Source organism: Podarcis melisellensis (assembly GCF_964234715.1).
Source record: "Podarcis melisellensis genome assembly, chromosome: 1".
Taxonomy (NCBI): Eukaryota; Metazoa; Chordata; class Lepidosauria; order Squamata; family Lacertidae; genus Podarcis; species Podarcis melisellensis.
Window position 1 is genome coordinate 122,173,473 of NC_138528.1, and position 21,010 is coordinate 122,194,482.

At 42.3% G+C, this 21,010-nt stretch overlaps 1 protein-coding gene across 5 annotated transcripts in view; it reads right to left on the minus strand.

Annotated features, from left to right (window-relative positions):
• Positions 1–1,186: 1,186 nt before the first annotated feature.
• HECW2 (HECT, C2 and WW domain containing E3 ubiquitin protein ligase 2) overlaps positions 1,187–21,010 on the minus strand; it is a 194,730-nt gene continuing 174,906 nt past the window's right edge. For all 5 annotated transcript variants that reach the window (XM_081902138.1, XM_081902139.1, XM_081902140.1 and 2 more), the window contains 8 exons: positions 19,394–19,546; positions 17,401–17,499; positions 16,097–16,226; positions 14,356–14,502; positions 12,836–12,950; positions 10,334–10,419; positions 7,584–7,696; positions 1,187–3,012 (listed from right to left, as the gene is read on the minus strand). In XM_081902138.1, the coding sequence (XP_081758264.1) occupies positions 2,901–3,012; positions 7,584–7,696; positions 10,334–10,419; positions 12,836–12,950; positions 14,356–14,502; positions 16,097–16,226; positions 17,401–17,499; positions 19,394–19,546 (955 nt within the window). In that variant the 3' untranslated portion in view covers positions 1,187–2,900. The remainder of the gene's footprint in view (positions 3,013–7,583; positions 7,697–10,333; positions 10,420–12,835; positions 12,951–14,355; positions 14,503–16,096; positions 16,227–17,400; positions 17,500–19,393; positions 19,547–21,010) is intronic.

Genomic DNA, 21,010 nt, shown 5'->3' on the forward strand with positions numbered 1-21,010 from the left:
AGGCACCAGCACAGTGTAGACTGGTGAATTTTTTTTTTTTGGGGGGGGGTGTTTCTTAGTAAATTCAAAGTAATGCACATTGACCTGAAGGGTTTTTAACCATTTGATTCATCTTCCAGAAAGGGCAAACCTCTCCGGGAGACTACCAAACAGTAGTTCCTGCCACTCTTTCAAAGCGGGTCAAGAAAGGGCGTTATGTGATCATGTCAACATTATATACTGGCCTCTTATGTATAAAAGATTGTCGTATCCCAACAAGTGGGCGCCAGCCATCTCACCCCCCCCCCCCAACGGCCTCTGGAAACACAGTGCCAATTTTGGACCCGTTATGAAATTACATGTCTGGAGCTTCATAGACTCTTCCTAAACTTTTAAGGGAATCAAATATTATTATTATTTTTAAAAAAACATTTTTGTCTTTCAGGATGACCCCTGTATCACCAGCTGCCACCTCCACTCCCAACAGAACCAAGCTTCTAAGCGGAGAGGGTGCAAGGCTAGTCTTTATTTTTGACTTTTGCTATGCTGGGCTTCGACGGGACGTGGGTGGCGCTGTGGTTTAAACCTCAGAGCCCAGGACTTGCTGATCAGAAGGTTGGCGGTTTGAATCCCCGTGATGGGGTGAGCTCCCATTGCTTGGTCCCAGCTCCTGCCAACCTAGCAGTTTGAAAGCATGCCAGTGAGAGTAGATAAATAGGTACTGCTCCGGTGGGAAGGTAAACAGTGTTTCTTTGCGCTGCTCTGGTTTGCCACAAGCGGCCTAGTCATGCTGGCCTCATGACCCGGAAGCTGTACGCCGGCTCCCAGGGCCAGTAAAGCGAGATGAGCGCCGCAACCCCAGAGTCAGTCACGAATGGACCTAATGGTCAGGGGTCCCTTTACCTTTATGCTGGGCTTCAGGTGAGCAGGAGATTGATCTCACAGCAGAGACAACTATGAAGAGCATATGTGGAACACCCATCAACAGCAACGTGAAGAGGAGAAAGCTCTGCGGTTACTCGTAGTCTCAGATCTGTCTCCCTCACAGCAAGGACTTGCAAAGCCAAAGGTACCATCTAGGTTAGTAGGTCCTAGAAACTTTTGTTTCGGTGGAATGTGTTGCTTTTTAATGATCACGGGAATAAAAGGAAACCTGTGGATACCATGCTCCCCACTGCAACACATGAAATTGGCCTTCAGCATGGGAGATTCTTGCGAGGAATAGGCTCAAACCTTTTAATGTTTCTGAAATTAAATGCTTGTTTGACATGGTGGATTCATGCTTTCAGATATATCATAGAAAAAAGTAGTTCATTTTAATAAACATTGTTTAAGAAAACTACTCAGTGAAAATGCAGGTTTAGAAAGACACTAGAAACAGTTTTCATCTTGGAGATGGTTCGCTGCTAAACGTGAGTGAAGGTTCCTAAGCGAAGGTTCGTCCTTTTTAAGTGCTGATCATCTTGTGTGTTTTTTTCTTTTCTTTTCCAGATCCTCTGTAGTGCTTGTAAGAGTGCTGTACAAAAGAAAAATGTTTGCAGGGAAAATACGAAATATCTGTATTCAACACTATTCCATAAAGTTAGTTAATGGATGAAAAAGGAAAAAAGAAAACCAAAACAAATAAAAATACATTTAAAATAAATGCATATTACACATTATACATGGAGTGAGCCTTACAAAATTATTACTTAATGTGCACAGTCCTGATATTATCTACAGACATGGCACTGTGAAGAAAGCTCTGTTTCTTAAAGCAGCTACTTCTTACAGGTTTGTACGAGTGATGCAGTTTTCTGCCAGTCAGTTCACAATGTCCCTTTGACTTTGGTACATTCAGTGCAAAAAATAGTTTCGGGAATATCTTACCCTTATAAAAATAAAAGGCATATATATATATATATATATATTTGTATTTATATTTATATATGTATGTATCCCTTGAGAGTGCTTATAGAATCAAACACAAGAACGATATCTATTTAAGCATGGAAAAGTGAAAAGAACTCAAAAAAAGGTAGTTTGTCCTCTATTTTCTTATTTACAATTTAAGGAAATCAATATCATGATTTTACAAAAATAAACAAAAGTTACTGTGTAAGAGGTTGTTTTTTTTCCTGATATGCTGTGGTAAAGTCTAGTTGTTGTTGTTGTTTTTTAAAAAGGAACACTTTTCATGCAGTATAAAGCATTAAATCAATCATTTTTCTCTTATAGTAGCTCATCTTTTGCTAAAGACACTATTTGCATATACATTTGTACAACCTACCTAACTGCAAGTCATTCTTGCTGCCAACCTCCTTCATATTAAGCCCCAGAAAATTTGATCTTTACGGTGCACACCATGCAGGCACTCAAAGTCTTAGGTAAAGCAGGTATAGCATATTTTAGTACTGTATTGTATATGACATAAAGTAGTGTACCATTGGGAATTAACTTCTATCATATTAAAAACCACGCACACCAGCATTTTTCATTTGACTTCCTACTATTTAGCAGTGGGCTAAAAAAAACCCCAAACTTCGTATGTCATCTTGAAATACTTGGGTGAAATCTATTTTTGAGATAGGGAAGATTTATGCGATAGCCCTGATGCTGCTCAACACATGTTGTCCTGTCTCTTTATTCTTAAATTACACCAAATATTAAAGTTTGGTGGTCAAAAGAAAAAAAGAAAGAAAGAGGTCAACTGGAGAACTGTAGGTGTCCCCCTACAGAATACATCCCTTGTTATGTACTTGTGTGAATGTTTCAGAGCTTGTAAGAGCTCCCCAATCTAGCCTTGCTCACTCACGAAATTCCATCACACAAACTGTATTGTAAAACAAGTTTTCCTCCAGGAAATGCAATGCAGGCATTCATGTATTCTTTGAGGAACGGTCCACGAAAGGTCCAAGATGCTGGGCACTACGGTTTGTGTTTTACTCGAGTCCAAATGTGCTTGTCTCTTCAACGGCCGTCAACAGCTTCTCATACAGCATGGAAAACGATGGGTACGGCGGGAGATCAAGACGATTGAAACACGTATGAGCTCTGGGGAAGAACAAGAGGCAGGGGGGAAAGTGAGTGGAATTCAGAAATTTACTCCAAAAAATCAGCAGAAAAACTGGTAATAAGAGTTTTCCCCATCATACCCTGATTTAGTACTTGGTTGTGTGAATTGTTCACACAAACACAGCAGGGATGTGGGGTGCAGAAGCCCCAAATTACTCAGGAATTACCCAACCTCCAGATGTGGTTGGATTCTAGCTCCTATCAGCCCCAGTTAGCAGAGCTTATAGCAGATGGAGCCCGACATATGCTCTCCACCTCTTCCATAGCTAAAGGCGCCTTCGTGTATCCATGAAGTATGGAGAAGCCAGGGCCTTCTCAGTGATGGCTCTGACCTGCTGGAACGCTCTGTTCCATGAGACCAGGGCCCTGCAGGATTTAACTTCCTTCTGCAGGGCCTGTAAGACAGAGCTATTCCGTCTGGCTTTCAATTTGAACTTAGCCTGATTTTTTATTCTCCTTCCTTCCCTTTTTATGAAGATTACCTGCTTTGGGATCCCACAGCTAATTCTCCCCTGGTCTCCTCTCTGGCCCAAAAGGACTAATTTAGCCAGCTAGCCCTGGTGATCATCTGATATTTATTGGACGGATTTCCCCCCTAAATTGATTTTTGAATTGTGAATTTATTGTTATTCATGTTTTATGCTGTTTTTTTGTTGCATCAATTAAGTGTTTTAAATTTGTTGTTAGCCGCCCTGAGCCCAGTTTTCTGAACTGGGAAGGGCGGGGAATGAATGAATGAATATATATATATATATATATGCTTTCGTAGATTTTCACGGGTACAGGAATGCAGGTTTTGGTGTCCTCGGGTGTCTTCCCGTGTAAAAGTTGGGGTGTCTAGGCGACGTTTCGACGAGGTCTCACTCGTCATCTTCAGGCTGGTGCTTTCGGCTTCTTGTTACTGGAACAGAGCGACAAGAAGCCGAAAGCACCAGCCTGAAGATGACGAGTGAGACCTCGTCGAAACGTCGCCTAGACACCCCAACTTTTACACGGGAAGACACCCGAGGACACCAAAACCTGCATATATATATATATATATATATATATATATATATATATATATATATATATATATATTCCCATTCAGCAGAATTCCTACGTCACTGAAGCATTCCAATGGGCAATAAAACCCAGCAGCAAAGTTCAAAGGAATCACACAAGGCAGTGGTCACGATATATAAGAAGCCAACTACACATGGTGTGGTCCAGCCATAGTTCCTGACCCCGTGTCTGTTCCATCCTCACTTTCAAGAGCAGTGGGAGAGCCTAACAAAATTGGCATGGAGAGAGCCGAATTACAGGTACGCCCACCCCCCCTCTATCCTCCTTATCCGGGGCGACACATCCCATTTCCCCGTTTGAGGTGGAACAGGAATGTTGTCCCGCTCCACCGCCTCCACCAAGGGACAGAGAAGTGACAGCAGCATCAGCGCTAATTTTGGGGGGTGAGGCCTCCCACAATTTCGGTGACACCTTGCCACAAATCTGTGCCAGTAGCACTTCTTCACTAGCAGCAGAGGCAGCGGGGCAGCTACAGGAGCACTGTCTCAAGGCCTCACTTCGCCTCATGGCTATGCTAGCCCTATCCTCTGCACTCTCTTTTTATTAAAAAAATAAATTTTATTAGTATTTTCCACACAACAACAACACGTAAGATATCTACATTCAAAAGATATCAACATTCGAAAACTAAAGAAAGCAACAACAACAAAAAACAAATCCATATCTTACAAGTTAATACTATAAACACTGAAACAACAAGACATTGACTTCCACCAATCCTACAGCACCTCCTTTATCTCTCATTGTGTCTTCCTGTTTTCTTTATCATCTCTATCCTAACATCTCTATCATCTCTATTCTAACATCAGGGATGCGGGTGGCACTGTGGGTAAAACCTCAGTGCCTAGGACCTGCTGATCGTAAGGTCGGCGGTTCGAATCCCCGCGGCAGGATGAGCTCCCGTCCTTCGGTCCCAGCTCCAGCCCACCTAGCAGTTCGAAAGCACCCCTAAGTGCAAGTAGATAAATAGGTACCGCTTTATAGCGGGAAGGTAAACGGCGTTTCCGTGTGCGGCGCTGGTGCTGGCTCGCCAGAGCAGCTTCGTCACGCTGGCCACGTGACCCGGAAGTGTCTCCAGACAGCGCTGGCCCCCGGCCTCTTGAGCGAGATGAGCGTGCAACCCTAGAGCCGGATACGACTGGCCCGTACGGGCAGGAGTACCTTTACCTTTACCTATCCTAACATCTAGATATAAATACCTCTTTCATATCCTTTCACTTCACAAGGTTATTCCAGACTCAGCCAGATTTCTGTCCTCGAACCTTGACTTTTGAGGTATTCATTTAGGCACTCCCATTCTTTTTTTACTTCACGTTTTGGTTTTTGTCTTATTATGTCTGTCAATTTGGCTAATTCTAAGTATTCTGAAAGCTTACATAGCCACTCTCCCCTAGTGGGTATCCTCTGCACTCTTATCAATGCAGACATCTTCTGCTGGTCCAGCTCTAAAATTGGAAGTGGGGGGCAAGGGAGTACAAAAAAATGATGCAGTTCAAGGAAAGGGCTCAGTTCCTCTCACCAATACAACTATTTTAAAAAAGCAGGTGTGTTAGATGCGAACGGTACAGACATGTGAACAGCAATGGCTGCCCTCACCACGTCATTGTATGACCCGACTTCACCCCAGAAGCCTACGAGGATGATACGCTTCAGCAGGTCAGATCTTAAGAAAATATTTGCTGCCTGAGAGAGCTGGCCCCACGAGAGCGCAAAAGGCCATATTTTAAACAGTCATAGCGAAGAGCCAGTTGACACCCAATGGTGCTTCCTGTCTCTTAATATTAGGCAGCCTAAGCCAGCACTCTGCTGTGTTTGCAATGGAAAGCCTTTGAAGCAGGTACAGCCCAGGGCTGAAGGAGCCAGGGAACTTATAAAAACAAATCACTTTTCATTCGGCTCAGAACTGAGGTTGAGACGGTCACTTGGTTTAGAGGGGGATCAAGGCGCCGTTCCTTGAAAGTTTGCAGCGGGGGTGGGTTGTTATCTCACGCTTTGTTTAAACAAACTCAAGCGCTGGGCATTAAAAAGACCCGATTTGTCTCCAGGAAAACTTCCTCCGCACACACGGGGGTTGCTAAAATTATTTGTTTTATAGCGTACACTGCGGAAGGTCAAGTTCTTTCACCACAGGCGTTCTCACTGAAACTGTGACGTAGATAGGTACCTGCTCTTTCTACTCCCACCAGTGGAGAGCCCGGGCTGAGAGATAATGGTTTGCTTAAGGTTGCCTGGTGCTAGTACTACCGAGGATATTCATGGCATTGCTGGGTTACCAGAGGTGAGCTTGCTATCTCTTCCCACACATTATTTCACTGTGCAGAATAGAAAGCTCCATTAGCCAAGGATAGGATCTCCTGGCAGCGCCAGCCTGTTTGGGTCTTTTGACTTGGCGATGCAGGAAAACAGCAGTTATTTATTTATTATTTAGCAAACATTATGCACCGCTTACTAAAATAAAAGACCTACAAGTGGTCTACAGAATGTGGCCTCTCTACACCCACCAGTGTATACAAGAAGCCAGAAAAACCACAACAGATCATTCTCATCCAAATATCCTGAAATCTTTGTATTTGCTCTAAAAGCAGCACTTTCACCCTTTTGGTTTTGCCCAGAATGGATGAATTTGATGGAACGAGGTACCCCAGGTGCTTGGATACATCAACATTTAGAATCTCTTTCAGAATTACAAAATCATACAAAATTTAATCTTGGTTGGGCAGAGTATCAAACAGTGTAATTAATATACTGCCAAAAATCTTTATTTATTGCTTCTGATAACATACCCTTGATAGTAGATGCTTTAACTCTTATTTGATCACCAAATATCATTTTGATTTTTTTTAAAAAAAAACAACAAATAAACTTTCAAGAGTTTCAGCTAGAGTGCTTTACTAAAAATAAAATAAAATCAAAGAGAGCATTGGAATGACAAATATCACTCAATACTGTTATTATGCAGCCAATCTCTCCTCTGTCTCTTTGGTTTGTACTCTATTTTAACCACAGTGGCTGTGATGACCCACACAGTTTTGTTTACAAGCTTCTGTGACATCATCATGTCAGGTGTAGAACCTTGGCTGCTAAGGGTTGCCACAGCTAATAAGAGTAAATTGGAATGTGGGCAAATAAGTAAAAGAACGAAAGAGAGAAAAGGGGGAGGGAGAAGAGAAGAACTGCATCAAAGCAAAGCAGAGTTGCTTGCACTGATTTCGGAAAATTGCTGAAGATGGGGGCATATTCCGAGAATAAAAGAACAAAAACTACTTTCAGTTTAGCTCTAAGCAGAACTGAGGTCCAGAGCTTTTCTTGAAGCAGCTCCCATTCAATCTGTCCATTGGCTTCTAAAGAGGTGTTCCCATAATTCTAAAAGTTGATGATAGAAATAACTCGGTTTATCAGTTAAGACAGCATGGTTTTCCCATAGAAACCCGAATTATTAAATACCAAGTGGATTTATGTTTCAGGAAACTCAAGTGTTATTTTACCTGGGCAGAGCAGTGATCTTCCCCCATTTTTCTACGCAGAATCTTCTTGGTCCATTGCTCCCCCGCAGAGAAGCAAAACCTTCATAAGGTATACTAGATGTGCCTGTAACAAACTGAAATCCAAAGCAATACACCAGAAATGATTATTGTGGAAAATAAGAAAAAGTTTTATCTAATGTATGTTTGGGGCTGCCTCTTGCGTTATATAGGCCAACACCCACCCACACACCCCTTACTGACTTGTCCTATCTTTGAATATGTATCAATAGGTTTTTCTGTGAGTTGCAACTCACAGTGGTATGTGAAGAAAAAAAGCAAATTCCGCTTCACATTTGCAATTACTATTGATACATATTCAAAGACAGGACAAGAGCCAGTAAGATGACAAACTCAGTGGGACTTACATTCTATAAACATGCATAGCATTCAGCTGTTCACTTCTTGGAGCCAGCATTTGTTAGAATCAGCACAGGGCACGCTTTGACTATACAAGAAGCACTCAGGGCTTCAGATGGACCTGTAATTAGTTCCAGGGGGCTTTTGACTTGGGTTTCTCAAGTAGTTTCCTCCATGCCACAAGGAAAATGCAAAAGATGTTTGAACAGCAACCGTTATCGCAAAGAGGAGGGAAATCTCCTGTAGGCATATCCAGGCCCTTTGATGAAGGTAAACAGCTGTTTCCACGAGTCTGCTTAGCCAAGATATGGTACTGCTTTTGTAGGGTGCATACATTATCATCTTGGCAATGGATCAGGAAGGGAAATTTTCATTGCCTGATTCTATTTCACTGAGCAAACAGTCCAAACCCCATGAACTGAACTCAGCATTAATTTACTTGCTTGTTTGTTTTTTGTGTAATTTTCTTGTTTGTTCATTGTGCAGATGCAGAGACATTTTGTTTAGAGTATTATTGGGCTTAGCTTTGATCTTCTGCATAAAATTACAGTTCCAGTGAAATTTTAGGCTATCAATTTTATCACACGATAGCATAGCGGCCGTCCCACGTAGGTTCCAGTGTTAACTCTACAGCATGGCTGCCCATACAAAACTGCTTTGCCACAGTCAGCTTCCATGTTGCACCATGTAAAACACAGCATGCGGCTGATCATGTGACTATTTCCCATGTCCATGTCAGTAGTTACAATGGAGGTTTGGCCTGATTCGAGCAACCCACATGGCTGCTGACCTTCTACATTACCAGGGTAACATGGGAAGTGACTACAGGGAGGCAGCTCGCCATGTCACTAAGGTAACTTGCAAATTTAAGCACAAACAACACATAAGGGAGGAAAAAAATACAACAATTACTACGACAGTTTAATGTCCATCTGTTGCCAACAATGAATTCCACTAATGCTATGACTCCAGTCCCTTAAGGCCTAATGAAAAGGAGGGGAACCACCGAGACTAATTTCATACGCCCCCTGGGCGTTTCTGGGGACTCTCCATCATTGAGGTGGTGGGTAAAGTTGGTGCTCAAGGCCACTGTTAAGTAAAAGAAACTGGCCCCAGAGGTGCTTAGGGAGGAAGAGAGGTGGTTCCTGACTGAGGAAGTTGGCCCTGGAGTGGGTGTGGCCTACCAACAGTTGAAGAGAAACAGGAGATATGGAAGATATGGAAGAAGAAGAAGAAGAAGAGAAGAGTTTGGATTTGATATCCCGCTTTATCACTACCCGAAGGAGTCTCAAAGCGGCTAACATTCTCCTTTCCCTTCCTCCCCCACAACAAACACTCTGTGAGGTGAGTGGGGCTGAGAGACTTCAGAGAAGTGTGACTGGCCCAAGGTCACCCAGCAGCTGCATGTGGAGGAGCAGGGAAGCGAACCCAGTTCACCAGATTACGAGTCTGCTGCTCTTAACCACGACATCACACTGGCACAAGCACACACACACACACAAAGAAAATATACGCAGTTACCAGGGCTGTAGCTAGGGGGTGGCGAGGTGGACCCCCGCCAGGGGCGCAGGCAATTGGAGGAGGCGTAAAATCGGCTTTAAAATATGTCCATAAATATAAATATTGATTATTGCCTCATAAGAAATGGTTTTAAATAGAGAGTGAATTGAATGGGTGGGTGAGGGGGTTGGAGGAGAGGTGGAAAGAAGAGCTAATTTTTAACCACTACACCACACTGGCTCAGTCTCAGAGGAGACTGAGAAGCCTAGTTCACTGTTGGTATAAAACATATGTTAAACAGCCATAGCAGTAGTTGAAGAAGCCTTATTTTTCCCTTATGTTGCTCCAATATGCATTATTCCAGGAGTTCCGGTGAGTTTCCTCATTACTTCCCTTTTCTGGCTTGGGGAATTCTGCTTGATGTTCTCCTCGCAGACATTTCTCTGTTTACATTTAGTCATTCCTTAATCACTTTTCAAAAACCCACAGCTAAGCAGAACACCCAGATGTTTTCTACTAGCAGCAACTCCAGCGAGCAGCATTTGAGGGACTGAGATTGACCAAAGCTTCTATCCAAGTCACAGATATCACTACACTCCTAACAGCTGTTAAGTGCAGGAAATGCCACTGTGAATGCATCACTAATTTGCTGCTTCTGCTGGAACCTGATTATCAAAATTCTAAACCGGAAGACAAAACACCCTAGAACTATAATTTCATTTATTAACCACGGGGGGGGGGGGGATCTAGAGGGAGGTGAGTGAGCTATTAAGCCATGAAATAGTTTTTTTTTTGTTTCGTTACAGTTGCGTCAACCTAGATTGGACAGTTTGACATAACAATTGATCTCTTACCTGTAATAGCCTGAGTCGCTGTTCATTGTTGAATCTTTCTACAGCAGCCCAGAACCACCGAATTACGATATGATTGTCATGATATCCTGTTTGATGAGAATGAAGAGCAAAGCATTTGGGGTCATTTTACCAGAGAAGAAAAAAAGAAACGTGACATACCGAACATTAACGGGGTTCTAAGTTTAGGCATCAGAAATCAGCCTACATAGGAAAGATGCCTACTACTATCCTAATTCCAACCTCCCTGCCATGGGAAAATCAATATATATTTTCATGGATTATTAAGGTTGTTTAATCAATTGAGGAAAAACCTACACAAAGCACCAGATGATGACATAGTAGTATTCACTTGGTTTGGGCACAGTTATCGCATTCGTCTCAAAACTGATTATGTCTTCTTATTGCGTTCTCTAGTCTAGTTATCCAAATACAAATGCACTGACAATGTTACCAAGTCTGGAAATTCTGAATATACTTGGCAACAGCAAATGGGAAAGGATTGGGCTCCTGCTTCCGAAGATTTTTCAGGGGACAAGCATCAGCTTTTACACCTGCTATAGGTACACACATTTTAAACTTGAGTATCTGAAAACATGAAACTTCGAACTTTAGTGAATGTATCTGTAATCCTAGAGTCTGCCTTCCACTTATTGATGGATTCACACTCCCATCAACCCTAGCAACTATGGAAAATGGTCAGGGATGATGGAAGTTGTAGTCTAGCAACATCTAGAGAGCCACGGGTTACCAGTTCTTGCCTTGAAAATAAAGAGATTTGAGAAGACTGAAAGGAGATGCTGGTGTAAGATGATAATGATGATGATGATGATAATAATAATAATTTATTATTTATACCCCGCCCATCTGGCTGGGTTTCCCTAGCTACTCTGGGCGGCTTCCAACAAAACACTAAAATACAATAACCTATTAAACATTAAAAGCTTCCCTAAACAGGGCTGCCTCTAGATGTCTTCTAAAAGTTTGGTAGTTATTTTTCTCTTTGACAACTGGTGGGAGGGTGTTCCACAGGACAGGCGCCACTACCGAGAAGGCCCTCTGCCTGGTTCCCTGTAACTTGGCTTCTCGCAGCAAGGGAACCACCAAAAGGCCCTCGGCGCTGGACCTGAGTGTCCGGGCAGAACGATGGAGGCGGAGACGCTCCTTCAGGTATACTGGACCGAGGCCGTTTAGGGCTTTAAAGATCAGCACCAACACTTTGAATTGTGCATGGTAGATACACCAGATGTGCAGAAGAGGAAAGTCTGGTTGTGAGACAGTACAGGTAAGAAACCTGAATAGGAGGCATAACAAAGGAATAAAGGTGGAGGAATGAAACATATGTCAGTTTTCGTCTCTGAAATTTCAAGGGGGTGGGTCTGCTCTAACAGCGAAGACATATTGGCATACATATGTTTTGCTCATATTCTGGATTCTAGCTGTGTGTGAAATGTGGGAGGTTGGGAAGAGCACGAGAAACAATAAATAAATGAAGATGGGGAAAACGGGCAAAATGGAAGAATAATGGTGCTGAGAAGCACAAGAGAAGGTAATGAAAAAGCTGTAAACAGCATGGGGCAACACAAATGAAGGTGAAAGCTTTCTGGGATTATGTACCGAAGCAAAGTCATACCAGATCCATTTTTTGAATGGACAGATATATCTGACAACCCATTTTTACAGGAAATGGTTCAAGGGTTTAATACTTTTTAAAAGTGGCACAGAAGAGGCATTAATGGTGGACGTATTACAAGAAATCGGAAAACGTTTTCAATGTATCTGATATATAATGGAGCAATCCTAAGTACGGAAGCCAGCGTATGGCTTAGCTATAGCAGCACTTTAAATCCTAGCTGTACATATGAATGCATCAACATTTTTAATAACTTTATTTTCATTTGAGTTCTAAACCAATGTTTGAGTGTTCAGTTGTGCAGGCTGACATCTCAGATGATTTCTATCAAGGAGCTGATCCCAATGGTTCCCCCCCCCCACCCCCTAAGATACCTTAAATCATTTTCAAAAGTGCCAGGAATGAACTCCAAATGTCAAAACTCAAAAGATATCTGCCACAGAAAATCTGAAGATGGAGGCTTCTCATCTTTCACTGGAGAGCCCTAACCTCTTCCAACTCTTGCCATCTTTACCATCTGTAAGAAATTAATGCTGAGCATACCTTTATATCTCCAGATTAACCTAGTTGGTCTCACCAGCTGCGCTGTTTTGAATTTTTACCTCTTTTATCAGATGAAATGCCCACCCCATTCCTAAAGCTAAGTGGGGAGAAATCCAAGCTCTCTGAAGTTAAGCTTAAAGTGTGAGCACCAGCTTTCTAAAATTACACTGCAACAGATGAAGGCCTGAAATTAAATTAGAATAGTTTACTGGACTGTTGAAAAAAAAAGAACTAACAGCAGCTTTACCTCTCCTGGTTTATACAGACTGTGACCACCCAGCCAGACTAACTGTATTCTAACTATGTACATATATTTTAGTAGGTGTCACCTCCTCTGTATTCGGTGTTATTTCTCCAGTCACTTAAGTCGATTTCTGCCGTGCCAGCAATAACCAGCTCCAATTCTCTTGCATCAAATACAGACACCAGCCTCGCATCAACAACCTAGGAAAGAAAATAAGCATAGCCAAATGATATGTGCTGTTGTTTCTTTTTATTTTCTGCCCATTACTGTACAGGAACATAGTAAGTTGCCTTAACAAATCAAGGCATTTGTCCACCAGTACAGTGGTACCTAAAAGGGACGCAGGTGGTGCTGTGAGTTAACCACAGAGCCTAGGACTTGCTGATCAGAAGGTCAGCAGTTCAAATCCCCGTGACGGGGTGAGCTCCTGTTGCTCGGTCCCTGCTTCTGCCAACCTAGCAGTTTGAAGGCATGTCAAAGTGCAAGTAGATAAAAAGGTACCGCTCCGGCGGGAAGGTAAACGGTGTTTCCGTGTGCTGCTCTGGTTCGCCAGAAGTGGCTTAGTCATGCTGGCCACATGACCCGGAAGCTGTGCGCTGGCTCCCTTGGCCAATAAAGCGAGATGAGCGCAGCAACCCCAGAGTCGGTCACAATTGGACCTAATGGTCAGGGGGCCCTTTACCTTTACTTACAGTGGTACCTTGGTTCTCGAACTTAATCCGTTCCGGGAGGAACCATTTGAAAACCAAGGCGCGGCTTCCGATTGGCTGCAGGAGCTTCCTGCACTCAAGCGGAAGCCCCGTCAGACGTTCAGCTTCCGAAAAACGTTCTCAAACCAGAACACTTACTTCAGGGTTTGCGGCGTTCAGGAGCTGATTTGTTCGGCAACCAAGCAATTCGAGAACCAAGGTACGACTTCTTTGCCTACTCTGACTGGAAACAGTTTCCCAAGGTTTCAGACAGGAATCTTCCTGAGCCCTATCTGGAGATGCCAGGGGCTGAACCTGGCACCTTTCATATACAAAGCTCAAAGGGTTACTGCTAGCACAAATTGTCACTGACTGCTAGAGATAGATGAAGGTCCTTGCCATGGTAATATCCAGAATCTTTATGAGTTTGTGCTTGGGAATAGGTCATTGGTCACCAACTACAAGAGGAAGTTGGTGACCAATGACCTATTCCCAGGCACGAATTCTTAAGGATCCTGGACCGAGCTGGCCTCAGAGCAGCTCAAAAGTCTACGTAATAACCCCAGTACAATATTCTAAACATACATTGAAATGCTATGTCCAGACTAAATGATTGGCTCCTCAACCCATGCATTAGTTGCTGACTGCTTGCAGCACGAATAGTGATCCTTACATTTCCCAGCTCCTTACAAAAGGTAGCCTTTATTACCTGTCTCCGCTGCTTTAATGATGAATTTTGCACATGCAGTAGTACCAATGACAACGCAATGCTTTTCAGGACAATTTAGTCAGTTGTGGGAGATGCATTAATCACGGCTCGCCAATCATCCTGTTGAATGGTGCAATGCTTCGGGGAACGTAAAGCATTGAAAACATAATCAGAATGGTGTTTTTTTTTTGGGGGGGGGGGGTTTACCTCGTAAAAGCCACGCACTAGACTCTCTGTTTGCTGCACGACACCTCTCTCAATTCTCCATTTCACCATCCTCTCTATATATTCCTTCTTGTTCTTCTCTGTGACTGGGATGTTGGCACCTCCAGGCTTCAGTTCTCGCTCAGTAATCTTAAAAGGCAAACCACCACCAAAACGTTAGGAAGAAGGGATCTGTTGCAAGCTGAGCTTCTTATATTATCAAGCTGTTCTTATTCCCCCAATGGCAGATTCTTATTTGAAGTGGTGAAACCCAGGCAGCTTAAAAAAAAGAGGAGCTGAAAACTCCCTCTTGGGCCAGCGGTATCAAGTACAAAGCAGGAACCCCCCCCCCAAAAGAGATATATACAAGCAAGCCTTCCCATTCTAAAGAGAGAGATTATTAAAATGAAGCTTTCGAATATTGACACACACACTGCAACAAGAAGTCAAATGCAACACATGCAAAGAAAAATTCCAAATCACTCCTTCCCATCCTGGCAAGTTAATAGCACAGAGCTGCAAAAGTATTCAATAATAATAATAATAATAATAATAATAATGTATTTATACCCCGCCCATCTATGTATACTGATTCATAGCAATACTGCTGTAGGCTGAAGAGGTGCCGAAGAAATGCCTCCATGTGCTCAGAGCTCAACAACACTGTGGCAACTTCTTTGAGCAGCCATTAGGCAGGTCAACTCAAATCACCTCCCACGGGAGTGCTGAGTCTGCATTGGCACCACTGGCAATGACATAGGAAGCTGCCACACAATCCATTTTGCGGGTAGATACTGTGATGTGGAGCCCAGACCATGCATGTCTATTTTTGGCAGCAGCACTTCAACGGTAACATATGAATCAGGCCTCAAGTTGCAAGCTCCTTACCCGGCTTCAAGAATCCCCGGGGAAAATTTGCCCACTGTCTGCTAAGTTTGGGGATTCCTCTACAATGGAGTGGCTCTGCCAGAGTGGTGAAGAGAAAGCCTGGCACCCTCAGTTGCTACCGAGACACCCAATGGACTGAAGTGCAAAGCTGGGCACTCAACTCTTACAAATCTCAATGGAGTCAAGTGGTTCTCTGTTGCACTTGCTACCTTTAAATGCTAGAACGACAGCTACTAATTTGGACAAGGAGCAACAGTCAATCTAAATACAGTGGTACCTTGGTACTAGAACAGCTTGGCTCCTGAACAAATTGGCTCCCGAACTCCGCAAACCCGGAAGTGTTCCGGTTTGCTAATGTTTTTTAGAAGCCGAACGTCCGGCGTGGCTTCTGATTGAGTGCAGGAAGCTCCTGCAGCCAATCGGAAGCTGCGCCTTCGAATGGTTTCGGGAGTCAAATGGAACAGATTAAGTTCGAGAACCAAGGTACCACTGTAAATTTGATTTTAGACAAATGAATCTGGCCAATTCTGACCTCAGCTGCATCTGTGCAGAGACTTTAGAGTCCAAATAACTTTCATAAAAGAGGAATTGCTCGTTTTCACATCTCAAGAAGCTCACAACACTATATAGTATCAGAGTCAGCCTTTTAAAGCTGTGCTGGACCGGTAACTGGTAATACAGAGTTTTGAACATTAACATTAAAAGCTTTTTATTCGAGAGGGAAGGAAACCTGCAGAAACAACAAACCAATGACATTACATCTCAACAAAGGAGATATATAGGAAGAGAATATAGAAATGAAACTAAAAATAAGTTTTTCTATGTAGTTTTCAGAGGAAAAAAAAATTGTGCACACCTGTCCAAAGACTTCTTCATTTACAGTGAATGTGAGATCTAGGATATCATGTATATCGTTGTCTTTCATCCACTGCAAACTCTGGTGGAACTCCTCATCAAGGTATTCCAAGTCACTCAGGTCACACAGTCTAACATAAACAAGAATAAATTAGAGGAGTGGAAATGATAGCAGTGGCGGAAAAGGCAGCATGTGAAGAGAAGTTAAGACAGAAAATTCTTACAATACTAGAAAGGACATCCGAAGAACAACCACTTAAGCTCAAAGGAATCTAGAAGTACTAATTTATCTTAATAGTAAAAGCAGTTATTTAATTACTGATGTATATATTTCCCCAAAGTACACATTAAAATCATAAAAGTCCTAAATAACTTATTCATTTGAATCTTTTTATTAACCAAAATAATTTTTGTTTCGTTTTGCACCCATGCTGATTTTAAACAAAATAATGAGTCTGCACACATTTACCTACCTACTCAAATATATATTGGTCATCACTAGAACCGGAGCCCTTCATGATCGGAGACATCATGCTGACATTAATGCCAGCTTTGCATGTAGCCATAACTACAATTATTCCCCACAAATCAGAACAAAATCCATCTTTCCTCCTTCAGTCCCCCCCTCCCATGCATCTACTGTAGCAAAGCGAATGACCAAACCTACAACTAGGGACCATTTTATACAGTCTAAATTAATTTATTGTTTGCATTCAATTTAATTATTTCTGGAAAAAGAAAGAAGAAATTCTGCTCTATTAATATGTAGTAAGACAACTGCAGGGACCAAAGTCTTTTCTTTCTACCTTCCAATTGCCTTGTCTGCTCAATATGGTACAGTGGAACCTCAGTTGTTGAACATAATCAGTTCTGGAAAACCATTCAACAACCGAGGCACAATTGCAAGTCAGGAAATTCCTTTTAATAAATGAAGAAACACGCCCCAGAAGCTGTTCTGACTTCCAAGACGTGTTTGAAAACGGAAGCATTCACTTTTGGGTTGTTGGCATTCGGGTTTGAATTGTTTGGCTTCCGAAGTGTTCGACAACCAAGGTTCCACTGTAACTGTAAATTCATACCAAGATTATGCACACAAAAATACAAGGTAAGGATTCATGCAAGAAACAAAATATTTCAATAGTCAACTGCATCCACCGAGGTTTACCTCTTGATGATAAAGCATTTGTATGATCTCATTAGCAATCAATATCATTATAGCAGGCCTTAACTGGGCTTGTAATTAGAGACCTATTTTGTGGACAAGAAATTGACAGAAGGTTCACCATGAAAAAGACTCATACTCACATTCTGAGGAGGGCTTTATAAAATGGTCGTGTGAAGAAGGCATCTAATAAATACTGGTGTATTAGAGCAAGACCCAGGATCCGACCACTAAACCTGAACCTGCGTAAGAGAAATTAAGAGAGCAGATCGGGCTTATTTTTGTTGTTGAGTGAAGAGCCTTTACAGCACTATCCACTAAAACCCCTTAAATATGCTTATTAAAAAAACATTCAGTTAATACGCGGAATTATTTGGCATCACATTTCCATGTGGTCCTTAGGAATGAACACTTCATTAAGCTTATTTATGCAATGGTCATCCTTCGAAAAAATTAAGAAATGGCAAGAAATGCAGCCACTGAGGATAGATGGCACATCAATATTTAGGATTAGCCTAAGTTCAGAGGAAAAGGAAAACTCTTAGGAAAAATATTCTGGGGGAAATAACCTTTCTATTCAATATGTGTCACTCCATGGCTGAAGTAACTTCAACTGGGCAGGCAGGTGCTAGACTTTTCTGGCCAGGCTTTTGGGCCTTTAGCAACTGCAAAAACAGTTTTTTTAAAATGGGGGAGGTGAAGGTTTTTGCAGGCTTGGGGATAGGTCTGGCCCTGGTAGGTGTTGACAACCTTGAGCTAGTTAGACCAGTGGTTTGGCTCAGTATTAAGACAGCCTTCTATGCTCCTAGGTGTAGGTGGAAGAAAATCCTTCATCTTCTGGATCTCTGTCCAACATGCAACTTGTCAAAGCAACAGGATCCTTGGAAATAAAATCCTTGAAATAGCAGTTTCATAGCTCCAGGGATTGGGGAGATATTATAAGACAACAGGAAGACCTACAGCAACAGCTGCGTACTCAAGTTTGTGGAAGTCAACTGATACATAAATGCAGTCCCCTTAAGCCACTATAACTCTGCCTGCAGGGGTCTGATTTACTTATTTATTTACTGTGCAAAAAGCGTAACTCAGGCACCACACACACACACACACACACACACACACACACACAGTGCTTTTTTCTGGGGGTATGCAGACCCCTAAACGTTTTGTTAATCTAATTTTGGCCTCATTGAGGGGCAGTATTTCAATATGAGTAGGAAAATGAGAGTACCCCTAAATTTATTTATTTTTAGAAAAAAAGCACTTTATATATTTTTAATCATGCGTCAAATAACATAACTCACAACACATCAACCTCTTTGCTTAAAAATATCACATCACATTCTTATGGCACCCATTGAAATATACCTCAGACTACACAGGCCCCGCAATTAAAAACAAAACAAAACACAAAACGTAATGTGGAATAGTCCTAAATAGTGTTGGGAATGACACTGTTTATTCCTGCGTAAGAAAATGGGTCACTCTCTCTGCCCCCTCCCCCAATTCCCTAATCTGTATTCATGGAAAGGGCTCAGCCCAATGAGAGGCAATAAACACTGATTGAAATCTTTTTCTGGCTGACTTTATTCTGTGTTTAATGCTATTTTTGCATCCAAATTGACAGAGTGGCTTTCTGTTGCAGCGATCGGGCTGTTTGCTTACTAATGCAAATGTGGATCCCCATAGAGCTGGTAAAACACTAACCAGTCATTCACGAAACCACAACTTTTTATTGATCCCCACACTGAACATGCAAGAAACAAGAGCAACATTTAACACAAGGGGGAGGGGGACATTTGCAAATTTCACTGGTGAATTAAAAAGAATGAAAGTTTTAGAACAGCACCTCAGTCCGATAAGCTGTTCAAAGACAAAAGATAAGCCATGATTTCTGGTTGTGCTTGTGTTCTGATGGATTGGGGTTTGTTTTGGGGATCTTCCCCCACACTGAAAGATTGAAATTCAGAAGGTGGCAGAAAACTGGAAATCTAGGAATGCTCTGTCCTGGATTTATGGTCTACGGGGCCCTGTGTACAGCTCTTTCGGGGGACCTTATTCATGCAACTAAATAAACACATGTCAAAATTAGGGGTCTATGGGTAGACAGTAATAATAATGTTTCATCATTCTTACCATTCATGGTGATTGTCCACAAAGGCAGACATGGGGCTTATTTGCACAGTGTAAGTATCGTTGGCTGAATATTCAAACAAGCCGTAATATGGGTTGAAGAGTTCTCTTGATACTAGGAAGAAAAACTCCCGTGAAGGTCCACTGTAGTCCAGCCTTTGAAAAACAAAACAAAACAAAATCAGTATTATACAAGAATGAACTAAAACACATCTTAAACCTATATTCTCTGTAAGACTACTTCCCATGATACTTTCAGAAAAGAATGTTTTATTTAATTGCCATTAATATTACTTAACATTTTGCTAAGTTTGGTTATTGTTCCTAATTTCCACTTGAGAATTTTGCATTATAGCAGAATTTTACACCTCCCATATAAAGGCAGAGATTGTATAATGTTGTCTATTCGATGGTTGTCCATGCACGGGGCTGGCTCAACTGCACTTCAATTCAGAAGAAAAATAACGCATTGTTCCTAAATTCTATTTTGGACATCTCCAGTTCTTCTAAGAGCTCTGGGCCAGCCATGATCATCACTGGATGATCATGAGCCAGTCAATCGCTCTCAACCTAACCGACATCACAGGGCTGTTGTAAGGATGAAATGGGAAGAAGGAGAACTAAGGATGTGCTGCCTTGAGCAGATCAAAGCTGGAAATGGAAAATAATAATCGCCACATTGCACCTTTGCACAATGGAACTAATATTGCAATTTCACAATATGTCTTTTCCTTTAAGAATAAGCTGACATTATTCTGATGCTGTCATTTTACTTGACTTATTTCCCCCTCCCCTTCCTTCAGGGTTCTGCATTTTGTTAAGGGAGCTACAACTCACTTAGACCCTTTGTTTATCAGGGCCAGTAATCCTGAACTGTCAGAAACATAAGGAAATTCACTTCCCAGATGACAGTTAAGTGGACACACATTGAAGAGATTATCTGACTTAAACAGCAGTGAGCTAAGTTCAGTATCTTGCCGTTCTTCATGGGCTCATAACCCAAGGAGATTAAAGAAGATACGGTTAATACTCAACAGCAGGTCATGTTCCTCAGATATTTTGCTTCCATGCTTTGTTTTATTGAAACCATCGGCGAGGACCCCAATTCGCATGAGTATGATGTTACAAACAGGATTAAAAAATTTACAAAGTTCCAGTTCCACGTTCAGGATGCTCATTTTTCAGCACCACTCAAAACCCACAGAAGGAAATTAATACGGAAGATCTTCCCATCTGGCTGGGCACGTGCAAAGAAATTCCACCCAGCAACTAGGCAAAAGGATCTCTCACTTCCCTATGGACTTCTGGGAAAGGGTAAGGGTCAATATTGAGAACAGTGAAACAGCAGTTCACCACAGTCAGGGCCGGCCCAAGGCGCCTAGGGCGAACAGCAAAATGGTGCCCCCTTCCCGCCAGGGAAAAAGGGGCGAATGAAGAGTGGGAACAAGTGGGGGAGAACAATCTACATTGGGATGTGATGCCCCCATGCACCCTGTCGCCTGAGATAGGCACCTGACCATGTGCTCTTCAGTAGTAGAGCACATATGTTGCAAATGAAAAGTCAGATCCAACCCCAGACTTTTACAAGTAGGAGTAAGAAGGCCCCCTTGGCTGAAACCC